Genomic DNA, 21,013 nt, shown 5'->3' on the forward strand with positions numbered 1-21,013 from the left:
GTCATGAGAGCGAGAGAGAAGGATGACACCCTAAGTCCGCAGGAGCTTACAAATACCTGGGAACAGCCGTGAGCTGAGCAGAATTTGTGGTTGGTACCCTCAACCTCACCCCCCGAAGGGATTCACATTCTCTGAGCCCATCTCTGACACCATATCCCATCATGCAATGCAGGATGGCAGCCCTACCACAGCACAAAGCCTCACAAAACATCCCTGGTGAGGAGAACTTAAAATTCTGAAAGGGGAATCAGCTCTAAACGCGCAACCCCAGTCTCTAGGACGCGGGCCGTTTCTAGGCTCAAGCCCGGGTGGTTTCAGGGTTAAACTCAGCCTTGTTCTTTCTGGTCCTGATGCTGCGCGCGGCCCGCAGGAATGGAGGCGGCACCGTCGGGGAGGCAGCGGCGCCGGCGCGCCCCCTGGTGGCCTCAGCTCCTCATCTACGGGGGTCACGTCCGGAGGGCTCGGTATGTGTTCTGACTTTGAAATAACTGATTTTGCAGGGCTGGCGTCGATTTGGGGGAGGGGTCGGGTCGGGTGGGGAAGCCAACTCAGTTTGGGGTTTCCAAGTTACCTAGGTTGGGATGAAATCTTTGCTGAAAAGATACAGGGGCACTCTGGAGCCAGTGAACAAATAATTATAATTATTATTAGCCACTCTGCCCAGCTTGAGGGATCTTGGTTCCCCAACCAGGGATTGAACCCGGGCCCTCCTCAGCGTAAGCAGGGAGTCCTAACCATTGGACCCCCAGAGAGTTCCCCTGAATAAATTATACATTTTTGCTGGTGGCAAAATTGTTTGGGATATTTGTTTCTTTGACACATTTATCTAGGGCCTACTGTGTGTTGGTAATACTGCAGGACAGGCCTTCTCAGCCTTGGCACTGCTGATTTTCAAGGCCTGGTCATTCTCTGGGGCGGGGGTGCTGTCCTGGACCCTGTGGGGAGTGGAGCAGTACCCCTGGTCCCCACTGTGACAGCCACAGAGGTCCTCCCAGACATCACCTGGTGTCTTTTTTTTTTTTAATATTTATTTATTTATTTATTTTATTCTTGGCTGCGTCAGGTCTTAGTTGTGGCACTCGGGATCTTTCACTGTGGCACACGGGCTCCAGAGTGAATGGGCTCTCTAGTTGTGGCAGGCTCTCTAGCTGTGGCTCCAGCGCTCAGTATTTGCAGTGCGTGGGTTTAGTTGCCCCGCAGCATGTGGGATCTTAGCTCCCTGACCAGGGATCGAACCCATGTCCCCTGCACTGGAAGGTGGATTCTTAACCACTGGGCCACCAGGAGAGTCCCTCACCTGGTGTCTTTAGGGGGCAGAATTGCCCCCCGGGTGATACCCCCTGCTTCTGTGACAGAGAGAGACAAACTTTGTTTCCATCTTGTTGCTTCACGGGACTTAATCTGGGTGAGATTTGCAGTCTTGCTCCTAGGAATTATGCACTAAGGCTGTGGAAATGCAGAGAACGGAGCCTTTCTAACCCCGTCAACAGTAGCAGCAGCTGCCTTACATCTCAAGGCTCAACCTATTCCTGGAAGCTTTCTCCAAGGCACGACTTATGCTAAATCTATGTTTAATTGCCTTTTTTTTTTTTTTTTTTACTCAATGCACTTCTGACAGCAATATTCAGAAATATCCTATTTCTAGCTCGTGTGGGATCAAGCAGTGATTCTCCGTGATACACAACTCATCAAGTTACATAGAGAAGCTGCTGGCTTCTGGGCTTCTGGGATGAGTTGTTGACAATTACTCCTTTTTTTGTTGTTTTTTTTTTCCTTTCCCTCTTCCCCACACTTCCAGCGGTTCCAAAACAGAAAATTTCTGGATCTTTCCTGAACACTTAGACTGGGTGTGGGGTCAATTTGGAAGAGGCTCTGTAGGGCCTCCCAGCGATGGACACACAGGATGGGAGAGAAGGAACAGAGATCGTTTGGGGAGACCTAAGGGGCATAGGTAGATGTTCCTGGAAGATACGGCTCCCATTCCTGTGCTCACCAGTGCCTCTCAACGTGGGCTTCTCCAAACAGGTGTGTCCCAATCCCCTGAGATGCTTGTTTAAAATGCAGAACCAGGGCTTCCCTGGTGGCGCAGTGGTTGGGGGTTCGTGCCCCGGTCCGGGAGGCTCCCGCATGGCGCGGAGTGGCTGGGCCCGTGAGCCGTGGCCGCTGGGCCTGCGCGTCCGGAGCCTGTGCTCTGCAACGGGAGAGGCCACAGCAGTGAGAGGCCCGCGTACCGCAAAAAAAAAAAAAAAAAAAAAAAGCAGAACCAGTAGGGGCCTGGCTTAATAAATTCAGGAGACTACATAGACTGGACCAGTAGTTCTCAAACTCTGTGGGGTGTTCAGAAGCATCCCTGGTCCCTACCCACTTGATGCCAGGAGCATCCCTCAGTCCTGACATCCAAAAATATCTCCAGATATCGCCCAGTTTCCCCTGGGAAGGCAGGGTTACGCCTGCGGATAATCCACCCTAGGTGAATTGTCAGTTTATGGGGGCGGGATGCAGGTACCAGTGATAAGGATTCTCAGACGATTTTGGCCCAGGTGGGGACCACTTAATCCTCCCCCCTGATCTGGGGGCCACCAGCCAATCCTTGCTAATCACAGACAAGGAGGAAACAGGCTTAACCGGCACCATGAAGCTTTAAGATTTTGCTAAAAGCACGTTCTAGAAGGTTTGTAAAGCCTTAGAAGGATGCTGGGATTTTTCTCTCTCCTTTCTGAAGAATTCTTGCTCAAATGGATTGATGTAAATTGGGACCCATGTGGAGGTGAGCCAGGTTGGGGGAGGGGGGAGGGTCAGTGAAGACCCAAGATGCCGGGACTCCTGCCAGACCTGGGACCTGCTGATTCACTTTTGAATGTGACAGCCCTTTATGGAGGCTGCGAGGCTAGGCAATCAGGTCCCTCTTGTTGCCTGGAAGACTTGGCCAAGCTCAAGCCTGTGGTGGAAGGCTATAAGGCACCCCAATAACCCCCACCTCCTGGTGGTCATGCCCTGCATAATCCCCTCCCGTCAGGTGTGGATGAGACCTGCGACTCACTTCTAACCAACAGTATAGGCGATGACTGCCATTCCCAAGATTCCATCATGGTACCTAAGATTCTGTCCTGCTAGCTGACTCCCTCTAGATTCTCTCTCCCCTGCTGGCTTTGAGGAAGCAAGTGGCCATGGGGGGGAGGGGGGCGGTTGTGGAAGACTAACTATTGATCCCCAGAGATGTCCATGTCTTAATCTCTGGAACCTGTGAGTATGGTACCTTATATGGCAAAAGGGACTTTGGAGGTGGGATTAAATTAAGGACCTTGAGATGGGGATGATCCTGGCTCACCCGAGGGGGGGGGTCCAGTGTCACCACAGGGGCTGTTATAAGAAGGAGGGAGAGGGAGATTCAACACAGACAAAAGGGGAGAGGCCACGTGAAGACAGAGGCAGAGACTGGGGTGATGCGGCCACAAGCCCAGGACACCGCAGCCCCCATAAGCTGGGGGAGACAGGAAGGCTCCCCCTCTGGAGCCTCTGGTGGGAGCTCTGCCCTGTGACACCTTGCTTTGGGACTGGACAAACTGATTTCATGCTTCTGGCTTCTAGAACTACAAGAGAGTCAACGTGTGCTCGTTTAAGCCACCGAGTCTGTAGTAATTTGTTATGGCAGCCCCAGGAAATGAACACAGGAGGCCTTGGTGGTGCAGAGCTGAGGGAGGCCAGGCCTCAACCCACAACGTAAGGACTGAAGTCTGCCAGCGACCTGTGGGCAGATGAGAACGTGGCCTTGGCTGAGACCCTGAGCAGAGGCCCTGCTGGTTTCTGACCCATAGAAACTAGGAAGTAACCAGTGTACTGTTTTAAGCCTCTAAGTTCGTGGCGCTTTGTTATGCAGAAATACATAACGGATACCAAGCCTTTGATGGGGTTTGGCAGGATGAAGAAGGCCCATGTATCAGAAAGCAAACAGGCTTCCTGGAGCCAGGCAGGTAACACGCTCTGCACCTGGGCCTGTGGGTTCAGGATAAAAACCCCTCCTCTGACGAATGGGAGAAGAGGTGCTAGACACCTGACACACAGCAGGGGCTCGACGACTGGTGACTCCTGTGAGGGAGATGTGGCTTGTCAATGTCCTCCCCGCCAGATGCAACATTTTATAAACACTTAACTTTTATGGGTACTTTTTCTAAAGTTCCATCAATGATTAAAATGTTGCGTCAGGATTAAGAACCGGTTCCTATGTTATCAGGCCATGAAAAGGAATGAAGTTTTGATACATGACGCCATGTGGATGGACCTTGAGAACACGATGCTCAGTGAGAGAAGCCAGACACAGAAGGACACACAGGGTGTGATTCCATTGATGGGAAACGTCCAGAACAGGCAGATCCACAGACACAGAGAGTGGGTTCCTGGCTGTCAGGGGCTGGGGGGGACTGCTGATGGGGACGGGGCTTCTTTTGGGGGTTTAGACAGTCGTGATGGTGGCAGAACATGGTGAATGTACTAAAAACTACTGAGTTGTACAATTTTATTTTTAGCTATTTAATATTTATTTATTTGGCTGCACCGGGTCTTAGTTGTAGCACGTGGGATCTTCATTGCCACGTGCAGGATCTTTCAGTTGTGGCATGCAAACTCTTAGCTGCCACATGTGGGATCTAGTTCCCCAACCAGGGATCGAACCCGGGGCCCCTGCATTAGGAGCGTGGAGTCTTAACCAATGGCCCACCAGGGAGGTCCCCGTACGTTTTCAAATGGCAAATGTTATGTCATGTGAATTATATCTCAATTTTTTTTAAAGGAACCATTTCCCCAGACAGGTAGCTGGAGCCACGTAAATGCCAGTTTACTGCATTAACTTCTGTGGAAACGCAGATCGGGAACTCGGGGCGGCCAGGACCCCGCCTTCCTCGCCGGCTCCGCGGGTTGCCAGGCTGCCCGGTGGCACTGGGTAGCTGGAACAGGAGGGCTGGACAGCAGGGAGCTTCCACACCCCACCAGCGGCACCCACCGGGGACGGACCCCTCCTCCTCCTTGAACTTCCTTCATCCCCTATTGGCCACCGTCCAAGAGGCAGGGAACACGGGGAAGTCATCTCTGCAGGACAAGGCAGCTCAAGGTCACCGGAAGCTGGAAGTACAATCCCCCAGAAGCCACAGAGGCCACGGCTGAAGGAGGCGAGCGTGGCCCAAAGGTGTTCCCACAGCCCAGTGGCCAGTGGGGAGCCGAGTGCAGGTGCTGACGCCCCCCTTTGCCTACACCATCTGTGGCGGTCTCCAGACGCTGGGAAAGGCAGGAGGTACTTCTCCCCTTGAGCCCTGGCAGGGAGGCAGACCCGCCCACACCTGGATTTAGCCTCTGGGGGCAGGGGCCATGTCCAACTTCTGACCTCCAGGACTGAGATGCTCTGTGTGGTTAAAAGCCACTGAATCTGTGGGACTGTCTCAGCGGTGACAGGAGATGCACACACAACCCGGTTCAGTGGTTCCAAGGCGACCCACACAGGGTCCAGGCTGGGGGTTCCTGGAAGCTAGGGGCAGGGAGGGGAGGCGGCGCTGAGAGGTCAACACAGAGACAGGCAGAGGTCATGATGTCTATTTATTCCCCACACGTTACGTTATGCTTGTCACCATGGCTAGCACGCAAGAGTTAGGACACATCTCGACGGACGTGTGCCAGACGGCGGGTGGCTGGCGGCCGTCTCCCTACTAGTTACCTACACACACGGTGCTGGGTCACCTCGCACGTGGCCCGACAACACCAGGGAGCCTCCGACGATCCAGCTGCCAACACTGCTGCCGGAGCGCTGGTGCCAGCCGACCCCTCCTCCCCACGCCGTCCCGCCTCGCCTGGGGCCGCCGGGCATCCACGGTGGCTGCCTGGCAATCTCAGGCCAAGGCGGGTGGCACCAGGACCCCCTGCAGCCCCCCCTCCCAACGGGAGGAGGCGCTGAGCCAGCGGGACCACCTGAGGGCAGAAGGGCAGTGGCTGGGACACATGGCCAGGCCGGGATGGGCTCGGGGGCCAGGCTGAAGGTGGTGAGAGGGCCCCTCACGGTCTGTCGGTCTTGAGTACTGGGAAGAGAGCACTGGGATCAGACCCACGTCCATCCAGATGCTCGACTGGAAGAAAAGTCCCAGAAATGGGTCCTGCACACCCAGGACGTCCGCTCCGGACCGCCCCCAGGCCCAGGGCAACAGAACCGGCTCCTGGGAACCTGCAGCGGGAGTTGCTCATGCGAGAACCCGGGTCCGAGGGCCGGGCTGGCTGGCAGGGAGCCCGTCCGAGCAGGGGTGGCTCGGGTGGTCAAGGTCGACGCAGAGAGCAGCTTCTCGTGGGCTGCGAGGCCCCTGAAGACAGGCCGAGGGGGCGGGGCTGCGGAAGGGGCTTCGTGCCACGGCTTCCCCGTGGGCGCTTCTTGAGAGCGGCGAAAGGACCCCCCCCAAATTATTCTAGAAAATACTTTAGAGACTGGGTTTTGGGGGGGGCTGGGAGTGAGACTGGTGCTGGTCTGTGCTCACAGCTTGCTGGCTCTGTTTCGAGAAGGGTCTGGGGGCCGTGAGAGAGTACAAAAAGGGAGGGAAGGGCTGAGGCAAAAAAATAAAAATAATAAAAATCCGTCTTAACATGCAGGTCCAATTCCTTTTCCTCTCATGGGCGGTCCAATGGGAAGAGAGACGGAAAAGTGAGAGAAGGCTTCTGGTCAGCCAGGAAGGACCTGATGGCGCTGGGGGGCTGGAGAGAGAAACAGCCCAACTGAGCGGGACTGAGAGGGGTGGGGGATCCGGGTGGGAACCCCTGGCAAGGGGCCTGATGACCAGAGACGCCCCTGCGTGGCCTCGGCGACGCAGGCCCGGCCCCAGACTCACCGGGCAGTCATTCCCGCGGGTCGTCGCTGCTGGCACTGGGGGTCCGACTCCGGATCTGACTGCGCAGCTGTTCTATCAACTCTGGGTTCTGCTGCTGCATCTGCTGAGCGAACTGCTGGCCCCTGCGGGGAGGGGAGGTGCGCCCGGGCTCAGCCTGGCCCAGGGTGCCCACCCCACGTGCCCCTCGAGGGCAGGGGGACCGCTCCCTGGAGGATGCAGGCCCTACAGAGCAGGTCTCTCTTCCTGGGGGAGTGGAGACACGCCCTGCCTGCCCAGGAGCCCCGCCTGGCAGGTCCACTCACGCCTGGATGAGGCTGGCCAGGTCGTTCTGCGAGGGGTTGGTGCCGGGAGTCCCCAAGGGGTTGTGGCCGCCCGAAATCATGCCGGACATGCTGCAAAGAGAGCCCTTGACTTGCAGACGGTTCAGCCCTCCTCCTCTGATCCCCACTTGGCCCTTCCCCTCTGCTGGCAATGGACATCTCCTGGGGCCCAAACCTGCCCTCAGCCCACGCTTCTCTCTGACTGCAGCCTGTCAATTCCATCAGCTTTCCCAGCAACACCCTTTTTTGGCTTAAAGACAGTGACTCTTAACGGGGCAATGCTGTCCCTCAGGGACACCGGGTGATGCCAGTGACACAGAAGGCCACACAGAGTCTGAGTCCATTGATGGGAAACGTCCAGAACAGGCAAATCCAGAGACAGAGAGTGGGTTCCTGGTGGTCAGGGGCTGGGGATGGTGCTAATGGGACAGGGTTTCTTTTTCAGGTGATGAATGTCTGGAACTAGATGGTGGCCACAGCTACAGGACGTCGTAAATATACTTAATGCCACGGAATCACAAACCTTAAAATGGTTAAAATGGTACATTTTGTGTACCTTGCACCACAGTAATTTTAACCACAAGACCCAAAGGAGAACGGTGGTCACTTACAGCTGTTGAACTTGGGGATTGTTCATGAGGTTGGATGCCTGAAGAAAAAAACAGACTTCTCAGAAAAAGCAAGCTCCCAAACGCATTTCATCATTGACGAGGTTTCCCCGTACGCACCGTGGGCCTCCAGCCCAGAACCCAGAGCGCCAGGCCCGCCTCTTCCCCGGGCCCCACCCCATCCCCACACACTGTGACCCTGCCCTTTCCCCACTTCGATCCCATCTGGACTCTCATCTTAAGATTCCAGGAACCTCGTCATCCTTCCCCGACCAGGGACACCTGGGAGTCAGTTCCAGCTCTGCTATGTGGATGAACATCATCCTGGCATCTCTCCTACACTGACACCCCCAGCCACGTCGGGATTAGCTCCTCAGGGCCGATTTTAAGACGTGCACATGAGCAGAAGCCAGGGAAGCACCTTCCAGGCTGTGGCTCTTTCCGAAAAGGGCTGGAGAGCGCTACCAGCCGGCCTCGGCCAGTCCACTGCCCTGCAGGCCACGGTCATGCAAGTGTCGGGCATGGATGGGTGCCAACAGCACAGCACGAAGGTAAGGGGGACCGAGACCGCCGACCCCGACGGACAAGGCCAAAGGAGCGGCCTCTGTCAGGCCGCTCCCCGCCGCCAGGAGTCCTCTGGCAGCCTCGTGCCCGTCCCACCCTGGACGAGAGCGGCAGCCCAGGCTCCGAGACATGGGAGGCCAGACGCTTCCCGCTCAGGTGCGGACGTTTCTCTGATGGGGGGGCTCCAGGCTCCTCTCTCCCTGGCGACCTGAGACCCCCACCCTGAGGCCCCTTGAGCCAGCGGTGTGGCCTGAGGACCGGTGAGACCACCCGGGGGCTGACAGGCATGTGCCGGATACGCTGGGTGCCTGTTCCAGGGGACAGCCCTGCGCAGAACACGCGCATCTGGACCAGAAGGTGGTCGGCCCTTCCTCCGCGGGGCCCCCGCGCCCTGCGGTGTCTCGTCTGCACCTCAGGGAGCAGGTGCAGCGATGCTGCTGTCACCGTGGCCACACCGCAAGGGGGCCCGGACTGGGGGAGAAGGGGCGTGGAGATTCCCCAGGTTATTCAGCTGGGAGAGGCGGATTCAGCTTGTCCGGCTCCACACCCCACGGCGCCCAGTGTCCATGGTGTCTGCAGTGGGGCGGCCCTGGCCCGGGGCCCATGGTGACATGGCAGGCAGGGGCCGTTACCATGCTCATGAAGCTTGGGTTGTTCAGCAGGCCCGCGATGTCAAAACTGCCAACACCTCCCGTCTGTGGGGTGAGAAAAGCCCTGGTTAGTGGGGCCTCGACACAGAACCTCGGCAGCCGGCCCCCCGGGAACTGAGGGGTAAGGTCCCACCTGGGGCCTGTTGGAATCCTGGGCGTCCCAGCAACCCGGGAGGCCAGGCCCTGCGGCCGGGGGTGCTTCGTGAAAGACGCGCACCACGGTGTGGGTCCCCCGGAAGAGCACGGTATATTAACCGTGTCTTTCACTTTGTGATGCTGAATGTGGCAGGACGGCCCCTCCCAGGGGTGGCCAATCCCTAGAAACTGGTAAACAAATGGCCCGCGAGTGCACCTTTCACGCGCAAACCAGCCTCTTCGGGGCTTGGGGCCACTGTCCCCCTGCCTTGGTCACCCCGGGCAGCCCCCCTGCCCTGGTGCCATTCAAACTACCCGATCCCGCGCCTGCTCACCCAGCCTGCCAGCTCCTTCCCAAGGCCCACACGGCCCCCAGCCCTCTGCCTCCTGACGAGCTGGGGCTTCCCCATGTGACCCACGCCCTCCCATTTCCGGGGACTCTGCGAGGATAAGCCTCTTCCCTCACGACAGGACCCCGTTAAACAGATGCCGGACCCCCGGCACCAGAGACGTTCCTCCCACACGGGTCAGGCCCAGCCCTCGACCCCGAGCCGCCCTGCCCCCGCGGCCAGTCCCCAGAGGACTCACGGGACTGGGTGCCTCTCTCAGCCTCAGCTCCGCCACCTTGAGGTTGGACTTGTAGGTCTCGTTGTCGGGGTCCAGCTCCAAGGCCTTCCTGTAGTAGGCCACGGCCTCCGTGTGCTTGTTCAGGCTGGACAGAGCCAGGCTGCAGGAGGGACAGTGCGCGTGGAGGGCCTGGGAGGCCATCCGCCTGCCCGCCCAGGCCCAGCAGCCCCAACTGCTGGGGTGGCCAGGGCTGGGAGGAGGCGGGGCAGGCGTGGTCAGAGCTCCTCCCTCCTCCAGCGAGCTGAATCACAGGTGTGTCCTTGGACTGCACTGGAGTTTATGCTAACGAGGAGGCCTGTTTATGCTAATGAGGTGGGCTTCCAGGAAGCCTCCGGATGTGCTGCTGGCCACAAAGACCAAACTCACCCCCAACTCCCGGGGAGGGAGGCGTTAGAGACGGGCTATAAAACCCACCCCCACTGGTGACCGCCCCGCGTGCTGGGTGGGAGGCGCGCCCCGAACCGCGCAGGACAGAAGCTCTGCCTCGGGACCCTCCCCGACCTCGCCCTTGGCGGTCCTCCGCCTGCTGCTCCTCTGCATCCCTTACGATAAGCCAGAGAAGGTTAAGTGAAACGTTTTCCTGAGTCCTGTGAGCCTTCGAGGGAATCGCTGAACCCAAGGAGAGGGTCGTGGGAACCCGGACTTACAGCTGGTCGGTCAGAAGCTCAGCTGACGGCCTGGACTTGGGATTGGTGTGTGAGGTGGGGCAGCCCAGTGGGCTGGGGCCTTAACGTGCGGGGCCGCGCTGACCCCAGGCAGACAGCATGTACGGGGCGGGCGGCACTCACCCCATCCTGCCGTAGGCCTTGCTGTAGGACGGGTCTATGCAGATGGCCCGCTCGCAGTCCTGAACCGCCCCCGCGTAGTTCCCCAGTTTGCTGTGGGCCGCAGCTCTGGGAGAAGGCAAACCAGGGCAGTCGGGGAGCTGATTGCAGCTTCCCCGTCTGTCAGGTGGGGCAGAGGCAGGGTTGCCAAGGATGGGAGGGCCGGTGGGGCTGGACGCCGGGGCTGGCGCCGGAGGATACAGCAATCTGGGTGCCGCCCCGTTCACCAGGGAAACCGAGGCTGTGGGGGCAGACGAGTGCGGCCGCTAGCACCACTGACACTGGGCCGCACCTGGCCGGCCACCAGGCATGGGCTTGTTATTTGGGACAGCGGCTGAGCCATCACTAACCCACAGATCGACCGCCCCTCCCATTCCCCTGGGGACTCCGCTCAGCCTGCCCAGGACCCCACCGGTCCCTGCCGTACCTGTTACAGAAGTAGACGGCGTTGGCGGGGTTCAGCTCGATGGCTTTCCCATAGAAGTGCACGGCAGCCTCAAAGTTTTCTACTTTCATCTGTTCGTTCCCTGAAGAGAAAGGGAAGGAAACGTACCCTCGGCTGTTCCCCTCGGACCCCGAAGTTCTGAGATGGCGTTCTCGGCTCGCCTGGCTTCCATGTGGCAGTTCGAGACTTTGGGGGCCCAGGATGCAACGCTTAGACACAGGCTAGGGTGGTGGCACGAGGCGGAGGGCGGGTCTGCGTCCAGCGCAGGGCCTGGCCAGAGCCAGCCCTTGGTGCAGCAGCTGTCACTGTCATGGTTGTGGTATTTGGGAACCTAAGCCTCAGATACCATCACTTTTGCTCGTTCCTTCAGAAACAGCGCAGTTTTAATGAGATAGAATTCACATACCGTGAGACTCACCCTTTAAAAGTGTATATAACTCAGCGGCTTTTAGTATATTCAAACTGGTCCAACCGTTAGCACTAATTCCAGAACATTCCATTAGCCAAAATAAGCCCCGTCCCCATTAGCTGTCACCGCCCCCCCCAGCCCCTGACAACTACACATTCACTCTCTGTCTGGCTCTGCCTGTTCTGGATGTGTCCCACCAACGGAATCAGACACTGTGTGTCCTTCTGTGTCTGGCTTCTCTCCTTGAGAATCCTGTTCTCAAGGTCCATCTACGCTGGAGCGAGTGTCGGGGCTTCTCTCCTCTGCGTGGCTGGGTGACGTCCCCGTGTGTGGAGGGACACGTGTGTGTGTCCGCTCGTCAGCCGATGGGCACCTGGGCGGCTTCCACTCCTATGCCGCTATGAACACGCGTGCACAAGCGTCTTTGTGGATGTGCGTTTGCACCCCTCCTGGGCACACCCTAGGGTGGAACTGCTGGGTCACATGGTCACTCTATCTAACCATTTGGGAAGCTGTCGGACCGCCCTCCGCAGCGGCCTTACCCTTTAATTCCTCCTGGTCAAGGGTCTGATTTCTCTGCATCTCTGCATCAGTGTAAAAGCCCTCCGGCCCCATCTCCAAAGGCTGGTTTGCCATCCGCTCCACAGCCCAGGACCAGCCGGCCTCTGCCTGTAGCACCCGGAGGCCAGCTGTGCGGGGCGTTCCTTACCTTCGGTTTTGAGGCGTTCTGCCTCGGCCGAGTCCTCCTCCGAAGGTGGGGTTCGCTGGGGGCTCCTCAGATCAGGTGGTATCTCCTGGCCCCAAAGCCACGATGAGCTCTTTGAGGGGCAGCAGGAAACCGCTGACCTCCTCCCCCAAGCCCAGCACCCTCTCCCCTCCCCCAACCAGCCAGGGGACGCCCGAGGACAGCTGAGCTCTGGGGGGTAACTCAGGCCCTCGAACTGAGACAGAACCACAGCCCCGCAGTGCCCGAGGCTCACCCTGCCCGCCGCAGCTGCTTCAAATATTTCGGGAAGAGTCTGGGGGAGCGCGAGGTCGCTATCCTCCACCGTCACCCCGAAAGCGGTCTCCAGGCATTGGATGGCAACTGTCAGGGGGACAAAGGTGTGCTCTACTGAACCCAACCCCAAGCTGACGATTCTGGGGGGCAGCGCTCACGCTTCCTTTCTCGGACGTGCTCGCTAAGGCCTCGGATGCACCAGGCGCTGCGTGTGCCCTGCGGGGCCCTATGGGTGCCAGCTGTGATTCCTCGGGCAGCGCAGGATGGACCTGCCCCTCGAGCCCTGAGGCCGGGAGGAGTGGGGGAGCCGCCGTCCCTGCCCCACAGGGCTCAGGTGGTGACGCCAGGCCTCTCTGTGGGGTCACAATGCGGGGGCTGCCCAGGTGGGAGGCCTCGGGGGTTCGGTGCGGCCCGGTGGGCATGGAACAGCTACCTCCTGCCAGGCAGGCTAGCGGCCGGGTCTGGGCTGGGCTCCCCACCCCTGGCCTCTCTCACTCCTTTGACCGGTAGGGACACACGCGCAACGGGGGACATGGAAAACCTTCGGGAACTGCATCCCTCCAGAAGAGAACAGCTGCGGGAGGCCCAGCCTAAAGTGAGGGAGGCGGGGGGCAGCCCTGCACCCGCCTGGGGCTCAGCGTCCCTACCTGTGAAACGAGGACAGGGACCAGCCTATTGCTCCCACCCCGCGGAGCTTCTAGGCGCTGATGCAAGTGGGGGGTCGGGCAGGGGACTCGAGGCCCTGGGAGGCGCGCGTGGCCCACAGCACGTACCTTCCAAGCTCTCCTGGGCGTCAGAGGAGAGCTCCCCGTGCCGGAGCTGGTCATGCAGGAACCGGATGATGGCGTAGGCCAGACGCTTCTTGTTATCCATCTTGAGATGGGAGCAGACAAGGTCTGGGGGTTTCAGGATCTGTGGACAGCGGTCCACAGTGTGAGGACAGGATGGGCGGCGGGCACAGCCGAGCCTTTGCCCCTCTGCCCTCACGCACCCGCCCTGCCCGGCAGGAGCCACTTTAACTCACTGGCTAATTGTGTCTGCCTGACAACGGTGAGGCAGACATGTGAATTCTCCACATTTCACAGAGGAGACGCTGAGGCTGTAGGTCCAGAGCCCCTTGCCGTCCTGCCTGACTCTAACCCCAGGGTGATGTGGCCCTGGGCACGGTGGTCATCCCTCCTCACCAGCTGGACGGGGGGCGTGGGGCTCCCCAGGGACACAGAGGGCAGGCTGCAGTCCCACCTGCTGCTACTCCACGCTCTGGACAAGAAAACGGTCCAACAGTTTCCGGGCCCCGAACACCCGGGGGACACGCACCGCCCACAAGGGTCAGACAGGACCCCTGGGTGGGCCTGAGCAGACCAAAGGCCCAGAGGGCACTGACACCCCCTCCCAGGCCGCCTCAGGGCCTCCTCTGGGTTCCTCTACAACCTGCTGTATTCCTAGGCCAGGTGTGACTCTCCCAAGGGGACACTGGTGACAGCTGTGGTCGTCACAACTTGGCGGATGGCCCCCTACAGTGCTGAGGCGAGAAGCCTGGAGAACGGGCGTGGGAAGGGCCTGTTCCCCGTGGGCCGTGGCGCGCCAGGCACTTCACACACAGCCTCGCCCCCTGCACAGGCCCATCTCCCACGCTTGCCCGAGGCCATGCAGGGCTCGCCCGGGAGGGTGGGATCCATGGTGTGAAGCATCTTGGCCCCCCAAACACGCCCCGGCAGGGTGAACAGCCTGTGTGGCTTGGAAATCGAGAGGCGGCCTCCTGGCTGAGTTATCATTAACCCACCACTGGCCAGCGGCGGCTAAATCAAACCGGACAGAGCAAGTTATAACCCCCAGGCTTCGCACACTGGCCGACAGCAGGCCGGGCGCTGCCGGCCCAGAGCCGCCGGGTGAGTGCAGTCAAGACACGCGATGCTGGCCGCGCTCAGAGCCGTTTCCGGTTCACAGAAAACTACATCCATTGGCAACTTAAAAAAAGGGAGAGAAGCCAGACACAGAAGGCCACACAGTGTGTGATCCCACTGATGGGAAACGTCCAGGAGAGGCCAATCCACAGACACAGAGAGCGGGTTCGTGGTTGCCAGGGGCTGGGAGGGGGTGGGGCTTCTTTGGGGGTCACGGAATGTTCTGAAATTAGTGGTGATGGTTGCACAGCACCGTGAATATACTAAAATCTACTAAGTTTTACGGTATGTGAATTATATCTCAAATTTTAAAAAGGGAAGGACTTAAAGCAGCTATATCGTACAGCTGGACAGGGCACTCTGGCCACCCCCATTATGGGGATGGTAATGAGCTTTCTCCTCCCCCATTTCTGGATACAATGAGCCTTTACCAAGCAAGCGCCTTTGGCCCAAGAGCGTCCCAGGAACTGGGAGGTCTGGAATCAGGACGCCAGAGCCCAGAGGACAGACGGCCAGCCCCAGATGCACAGGCTCTCAGGGGCAACACAGAGGGGCCCAGGGAGACCAGCCAGCACAACCCGCTCGTTCTGAAGACAGTGAAACCCCCAAAGGTGAGTCATCTTCCCCAGCCGAACCAGCGAGCTGCTGCCCAAAACATCAACAAGGTTCTGGTTTTACAGACATTTGACAAACAGAGGCATCATTCACCACAGCCGAAAGGCAGACAGAACCCAATGTCCATGCATGGATGGATCAACAGATGTGATCCATCCACACAGCGGAATATGATTCAGCCTTAAAAAGGAAGGAAGTTCTGACACCTGCTACAACCTGGATGAACCTTAAGGATGTGATTGCTCAGTGAGATAAACTAGACACAGGACAAACGCTGTCTGATTCAATTCACATGAGGTCCCTAGAGGGCTCAAATCCATAGAGACAGGAACTAGACGGTGGCGGCCAGGGGCTGGGGGACTCTGTTTCACGGGGACAGAGTTTCAGTTTGGGAAGATGAGAAAGTTCTGGAGATGGATGGTGGGGATGGCTGTACGACAATGTGAACGTGCCTAATGTCACTGAGCCGTGCGCTTAAAGATGGTTAAGATGGTAAACTTCGCGGTATATCTATTTTACTGTAACTAGGAGAAAATCTGTTTTCAAAGCCCAGAGTGGCCCACTTAGGATGTGACCCTCCGAGACCCCAGGACCCTGATCCTTCTGTACATTCTGTTCTAATCAGGGGTCAAGGGCCACACCTGGCAGCCGCCTGTTTGGCTGAGGATGTCTTTTCATCCCTACGTTATAGAAGTGTCTGCAGAGCATGCTTGGTTTTCCTCAAGGGCCCCAAAGCCCACAGAATTTACCACCTTCATGTTTGCCAACCCCTCCCAGCCGACTTCTCGATCACCGAACAGGGTGGAGGGGTGCCAGGGTCTCCCAGAGGGGGTCACAGGTTGACAGGTCACATGGGAAGGTCACAGGCTGGGCAGCTGGGGCTCCCCCGATGTGTTCCAGGCAGCACTTAGGGGCACGGCCCCCCTGCCAGACCCATGGGAGCTGGTACTGGGTGACTGAGCGTCACACTGGGCTCGAGGGTCTGTGCGTGGGGGGATCTGTTTTCCTCACAGGGAACTAATGGAGGCCCTGTGGTGACAAGCGTTTGCTTAAGAGTAGGATAAAGAGGCAATCTGATCTTTACGTGACTGAGCTGTGAGGACGGAGGGGGTGACTCTGAGGGGACCGTCAGGGTGCAGAGAACTGAGACACGAAGTCACACCTGTTCCTGGCACAGCTTCAGTTCTTCCAAGGGCCCCGGCCCTTTGTACCTCAGGGCCTTTGTACATGCTGCTACCAGCCCTCCCACCCCGACTAAACGGCTCCTTTGAGGCAACCGCTACCCGGTTTCCTGGTTCCCGGCTTCTCCTGGTCTACTGACATGACCTCCTCCCGAGGGCCGGCCCCCCAAGTTGACACAGTGAGCACCGAGACCAGGGCTCCCGGAGGCGCCCTGGGGGTAACAGCGGGCTCTGCAGTCTTAGCACCTGAGGTCCAGCCGTCTCCACCCGAGGCCAGCTCCACGTCGCCTCCCCACCCCTGAGCCGGGATGCTCGTGTCACGGCTGAAGGAGCCCCCGCGATGCCCTCTCTTTCCTCTTCTATAAAACAGGGAGACAGAGGCTGTGGTGAGACTCCAGCGCCCCACGCGGAGCTTCTCCCCCGGGCTCTATCCGCATGGCGCGGGGGGAGGTCACTCCTTTTGTGGGGCGTGTGCACTGTAGGGTACTTAACAGCATCCCGGCATCCGTCCAACAGTGTCCCCCGGGGGCAGAATCACTCGGGGCGAGACCCCCGGAGGTTACGTTCCATGACTGTCTGACCTTTGAGGTCCCGGGATGCTACACACATTTAAATCCACACCTGAGTGGGAGGGAGGGGAGGTGAACCACACACGCTGGGGGTCACCCTGGTTTACACTGTCTGATCATCAGGGGTTTATTCTGGTGTCCAGTGTGAACAGGGATCAAACTCGATTTTTTCCCAAATAATGAATGCAGGGCCCCTCCCCCTTAGCACAGCTGACATGGGAGCTGGGTCACTCTCTGTGGGGGCTGTCCTGGGCACCATGGGGTGTGGAGCAGCCCCCCTCCCCCACAGGGGTAACAATCACAAAAGTCTCCAGACGTCACCAAACCACCACCAGCTGAAAATCACTGATAAACACTCAGTGGGAAAAATAAAAGTCAGCACGGGTCAGAGTTTCTGGCCAAACGACTTGGCTGCAAACTTTCAGCAAATCCTGTGTTTGCAGAGTATTTGGGGTTTCCGGACTGCAGAAAAGCGGATGTGGGTCCACAGCGGGGACCCAGCACATGTCCGAGACAGGCGCGCCGTGAGGACTGCCGCTCTCCTGCCTCTTGGGCGCGGAACAGCTGTCGGCCCTTGCTCGCCTTCCCGCTCCCTGCAAAGCAGGCCCAGGAACGCCAGGACGCTCTTTTCCTTGACTGCCCCTGGGCACTGGGGTCTCGGGAACAATCCCGACTTGTTGGGCTTTGGCTGCCGGACAGAATTCTTGGGGCAGGCCGCTCTCTCTGCGAACAGCGAGGGCTTTGTGAGGTTCCAAAGGCACCCGGGGCGCTGGCTGCAGGTGCGGGGTTCAGGCGCGAGCCTGGCCGGGGGACGGACGCTGGCCCCGGGGTGCGGCTGCAGCGGGGGTCCCGGTGCCAGTTCCTCCCTGTGCGTTCAGAACCCCCGCCGGCTCTCCGTCCACCTTTCCATTTTATCATTAAAAACACCCCAGCCTCGGGACTTCCCTGGCGGTCCAGTGATTAGGACTCCGCACTTCCAGTGCAAGGGACATGGGTTTGATCCGCGGTCCGAGAACTAAGATCTCACACGCTGTGCAGCTCGGCCAAAAAACGCCCAAACACCCCAGCCTCTACTCCTTTTATTTCCCTGCTCAGAACTGATCATTTGAAGAGGCAAAAGGGTACACTCAGGAAAATGAGTGACCCAGCCCCGGACACCAGGAAGGAGAAGCACCCTCTTTCTGAGACTGCCCACCCCTTCTGGGGGTGCCCTGCCCCGCCTCCACCCCGAATCCAGCTCTTCTCACCAACACCAGTGTGTGCAAGCTGGTCCTCTGCTCCTCCCTCCCCTCCCAGGGCACCTAGGGTTCCCAGGAAAGGGCGGTCCCAAGAGCTGGAACTCAGGCTCCAGCCCGAGCCCCACATCGCAGCCCTGTTTTCCTCTGAGGGGCTGCCAGGATGTCCTGCACTCTAAAAACCCTCCACAGCCCCCCGAAACCTCCTGAGCAGGCACGTGTGGCCCCTCACCAAAGCCCCTGTGCTCTGCTCAAACGCAATGCTCACCTTCCCTCCTGCCATCTGGGAACCACTCACTCCCCCTTCAACACCAAGCCAGAAGGTCACCTCCTCAGACAGAGCTGGACACCCTCTTCTTCCAGCAAAGCCCAGTACTTGTCCTGCCTCTGGTCCAGCATCTCCTACAAGGCCTTCCGACTCTTTCCTGGCCTGCCCACTCTGCACCCGACTGTGAGCCACTGGACAGATCACCTTCCCCCAGGGACCCCAGCACTCAGGGGCGTTTGGTCCACATGGACTCAGAGAAACCTTGGATCCTTGTCATGGTCAGAGACACGTGACCAGGTTCCTTTGGGAGGTCGTTTCTCTTGGGTCTCGGTTTCCTCATCAGCAGAGGGGATGACAAGCCTACCTACCAACTGTCCCCTTTACTCTTTCACTCTCACTGTGCATGGGCCGCCAAGGCCAGCATTGGGTCTTGCCCCCCCAAAAAAAGGAGGAACAAGTAAGACTATAGCTCTCAATCCGGGGCAGAGCTTAACCCCATTTAGAACCACTCACCCTTTCAGGAAGACTGAATTATAAACCCCTGAATGAAATCCTTGGAGTGCCCAGGACTTTCCAGGCCCTGAGCTGAGTACACATAATGGCCTATTTCAAGGGTCAGCAAACATTTTCTGAAAAGGAGGGTCAGAATGAGGACGTTCAGCTTCCCAGGCCATGGATAACATGTATGCAATCAAGTGGGCTGTGATCCCACAAAACCTCATTCACAAACACAGGCTGCAGGGGGATTTGGCCCCCTGGTTACAGTTTGTTTAATCTAACTCCCATTGTACAGAACAAAAAACTGAGGCTTAGAGAGATGGGGGCACCCCCCCAAGGGCACCCAGCTAAGATGCAAATCGGCAGTTTTGAACCTGGGCGGGCTGATTCCAGAGCCTAAGCTCCAAAATACACTTTCCTCATCCCACAAAAGTGGGCATGCACACAAAACCGTGCACGTGATTTCTTGGGGGTTCACACCCTCTGCCCCCTCTGAAGCCCACTGGCGAAGAATCACTAGTCTAGGGTAGGATTTAACTTTGGCACTGTGGACATTTGGGGCCAGATCATTTTTTGTGGGGGCCGTCCTGTGCACTGAGGGGTGTGGAGCAACAACCCTGGTCCCCACCCACTTGGTGCCAGGAGTGCCCCTGGTCGTGAAAGCCACAGATGTCCCCAGACACGGCCCCGGGTCCCCTGACAGGACAAAATCCCTGGTCTACAGAGAGGAAAAGCAGACAAAAATAACCAGTGAGGCAGAAACAAAGGAAAATGGGAACATCACTCAGCGAGGATGCAGAGTGCACACGCATTTCCTGGCACCTAATAACAAAACTAGCTGTCCTCTAGAAAGCTCTTGACAAGGAGAGGGAAACTAAGTAAAGAACGTTCCACGTGTATTTAACCTCAAAATGCCTGTAAGAGGCATGTACTTCTAGAACCCCTATTAGTAGAAGAAAAGGGCTGGTGGAGAGTGGAAGCGATCTCCCCGAGCTTACACAGCCAGCGAGAGGTGGACGAGCTGGTCCTCGACCCCAGATTTCTCCCACCTCCAGCACAGTAGGCAGAGGCCCTCCGTGTGAAATCAGACTAACCGCTGCTGCTCCCTTTGAGCTCTCACTTCGCGCTGGGGGCCCTGCGACTTTAATCCTCCCGGAAGCCTCCCACCCCAGGCAGTGGCGGAGACGACGCCCATTTTACAGAAGGGGAAACTGAGGCTCCGAGAAGCCAAGAGGCTGGCTAAGGTCACCAATGTAGAGAGTGGCGGCGCCGAGACAGGAGCCCCGAGTTGAACCCCACGAACGGGGGCCCCGATTCAAAAGGACCGTGTTTCCGGAAAGCAGCGGACACCCAGCAAGCGCTCACTATGTGCGGAGCGCTTCGCCTCCCGCTGTCCACCCGCCGGCCTGCGAACCCGCATTTCCCGGGCCTGGGGTCTGCGGGAGGAAGACCCGGGCCGGCGAGGGCCTGCCCGACGCCGTCCGCCTCAGTTTCCCCTCCGCGCCGCCCACTCATAGTACCCCGCGGACGCGGCGACCCCGGCCCCACACCGACGTCCTCTTACGGGGCCCGGAGCCCTGGGAGCCCCAAGAGCCCCGAACCGCGGACCTCAGACCCGCCGAGCTCAGCGCCGAGCACCCCCTACTCACCTCTCAGGCAGCCGAACCCCGACCCACCGACGGCTGCGCCTGCGTACCGCGGCCCCGCCCGGTCCCGCCCCCCCCAGCTGCGACGCCTGCGCAGAAGGAGCCAGCACCCGCGGGCTTTCATTTTGCGCAGGCGCACCAATTATCTAGGCGGGCGTGGGGGGGAAGTGACGCAATTTAGAGGCTGGGACAAGCTAGTCGTTAGGGCAACTGACCTCTGCGACCGAAAGGAGGGCGGAAATCAGAACTGACCGGAATGGAGCGGTGCATGGTGGGACAGTGGCGGACTCTTGTGGGTTGGCGGAGCCGTCATGTGGTGCAGAGTCGACCACGTGGTGCAGTTGTGTTTAGGTATCTGGCGACCAGAGAATTACAGGCGTTCTTTGAACATATTTGTTCATTTATTCACCCACCTATCCACCTACAAGTGCGTTCTTTCATTTATTCAATCCATAAGAGTAAAGTGATAGAGATATTTGTTTACAGCAGATGTCTAATAGTCGAAAAATATTTATTGCACACCAACTCTGATGGCCAACAAAATGTTTGCTCTCATTACCTTGTATTGGGGTAGACGGACTATAAACTAGTATACTAGTACATAAATGAACAAATTTTACTTAATGGCAAGCGCTATGAAGAAAAAGTGGGGTGCTGTGAT

The 21,013-nt window shown here is 58.3% G+C and overlaps 1 protein-coding gene across 2 annotated transcripts; it reads right to left on the reverse strand.

Moving 5' to 3' along the window:
* Positions 1 to 5,540: 5,540 nt before the first annotated feature.
* Positions 5,541 to 20,476, reverse strand: SGTA (small glutamine rich tetratricopeptide repeat co-chaperone alpha). Of its 2 annotated transcripts, none has more exons than XM_030845479.3 (12): positions 20,356 to 20,476; positions 13,210 to 13,348; positions 12,417 to 12,523; positions 12,146 to 12,230; positions 11,010 to 11,109; positions 10,547 to 10,651; positions 9,720 to 9,858; positions 8,979 to 9,041; positions 7,786 to 7,823; positions 7,157 to 7,246; positions 6,855 to 6,976; positions 5,541 to 6,720 (listed from the first exon to the last, which is right to left on the reverse strand). In XM_030845479.3, the coding sequence occupies exons 2-11, from the start codon at positions 13,307 to 13,309 to the stop codon at positions 6,862 to 6,864; spliced, it is 942 nt and encodes a 313-aa protein (XP_030701339.1). In that variant the 5' UTR covers positions 13,310 to 13,348; positions 20,356 to 20,476; the 3' UTR covers positions 5,541 to 6,720; positions 6,855 to 6,861. The 2 variants fall into 2 exon arrangements, with proteins under 2 accessions (XP_030701339.1, XP_060153419.1); XM_060297436.2 differs by lacking the exon at positions 20,356 to 20,476 and adding an exon at positions 13,461 to 13,696.
* Positions 20,477 to 21,013: the final 537 nt, after the last annotated feature.

The sequence above is a fragment of the Globicephala melas genome, chromosome 3 (genome assembly GCF_963455315.2).
Source record: "Globicephala melas chromosome 3, mGloMel1.2, whole genome shotgun sequence".
In the NCBI taxonomy this organism is placed as follows: domain Eukaryota; kingdom Metazoa; phylum Chordata; class Mammalia; order Artiodactyla; family Delphinidae; genus Globicephala; species Globicephala melas.

Excerpts from the sequence above, each read along its gene's own strand:
- SGTA (XM_030845479.3), bottom strand. The coding sequence starts at position 13,309 with ATGGATAACAAGAAGCGTCTGGCCTACGCCATCATCCGGTTCCTGCAT. Across the intron at positions 12,231-12,416 it reads AAGCAGCTGCGGCGGGCAGG|GAGATACCACCTGATCTGAG; the intron begins GTGAGCCTCGGG and ends CTTTGGGGCCAG. Across the intron at positions 10,652-11,009 it reads GCCGTCTACTTCTGTAACAG|AGCTGCGGCCCACAGCAAAC; the intron begins GTACGGCAGGGA and ends GCCTTCTCCCAG.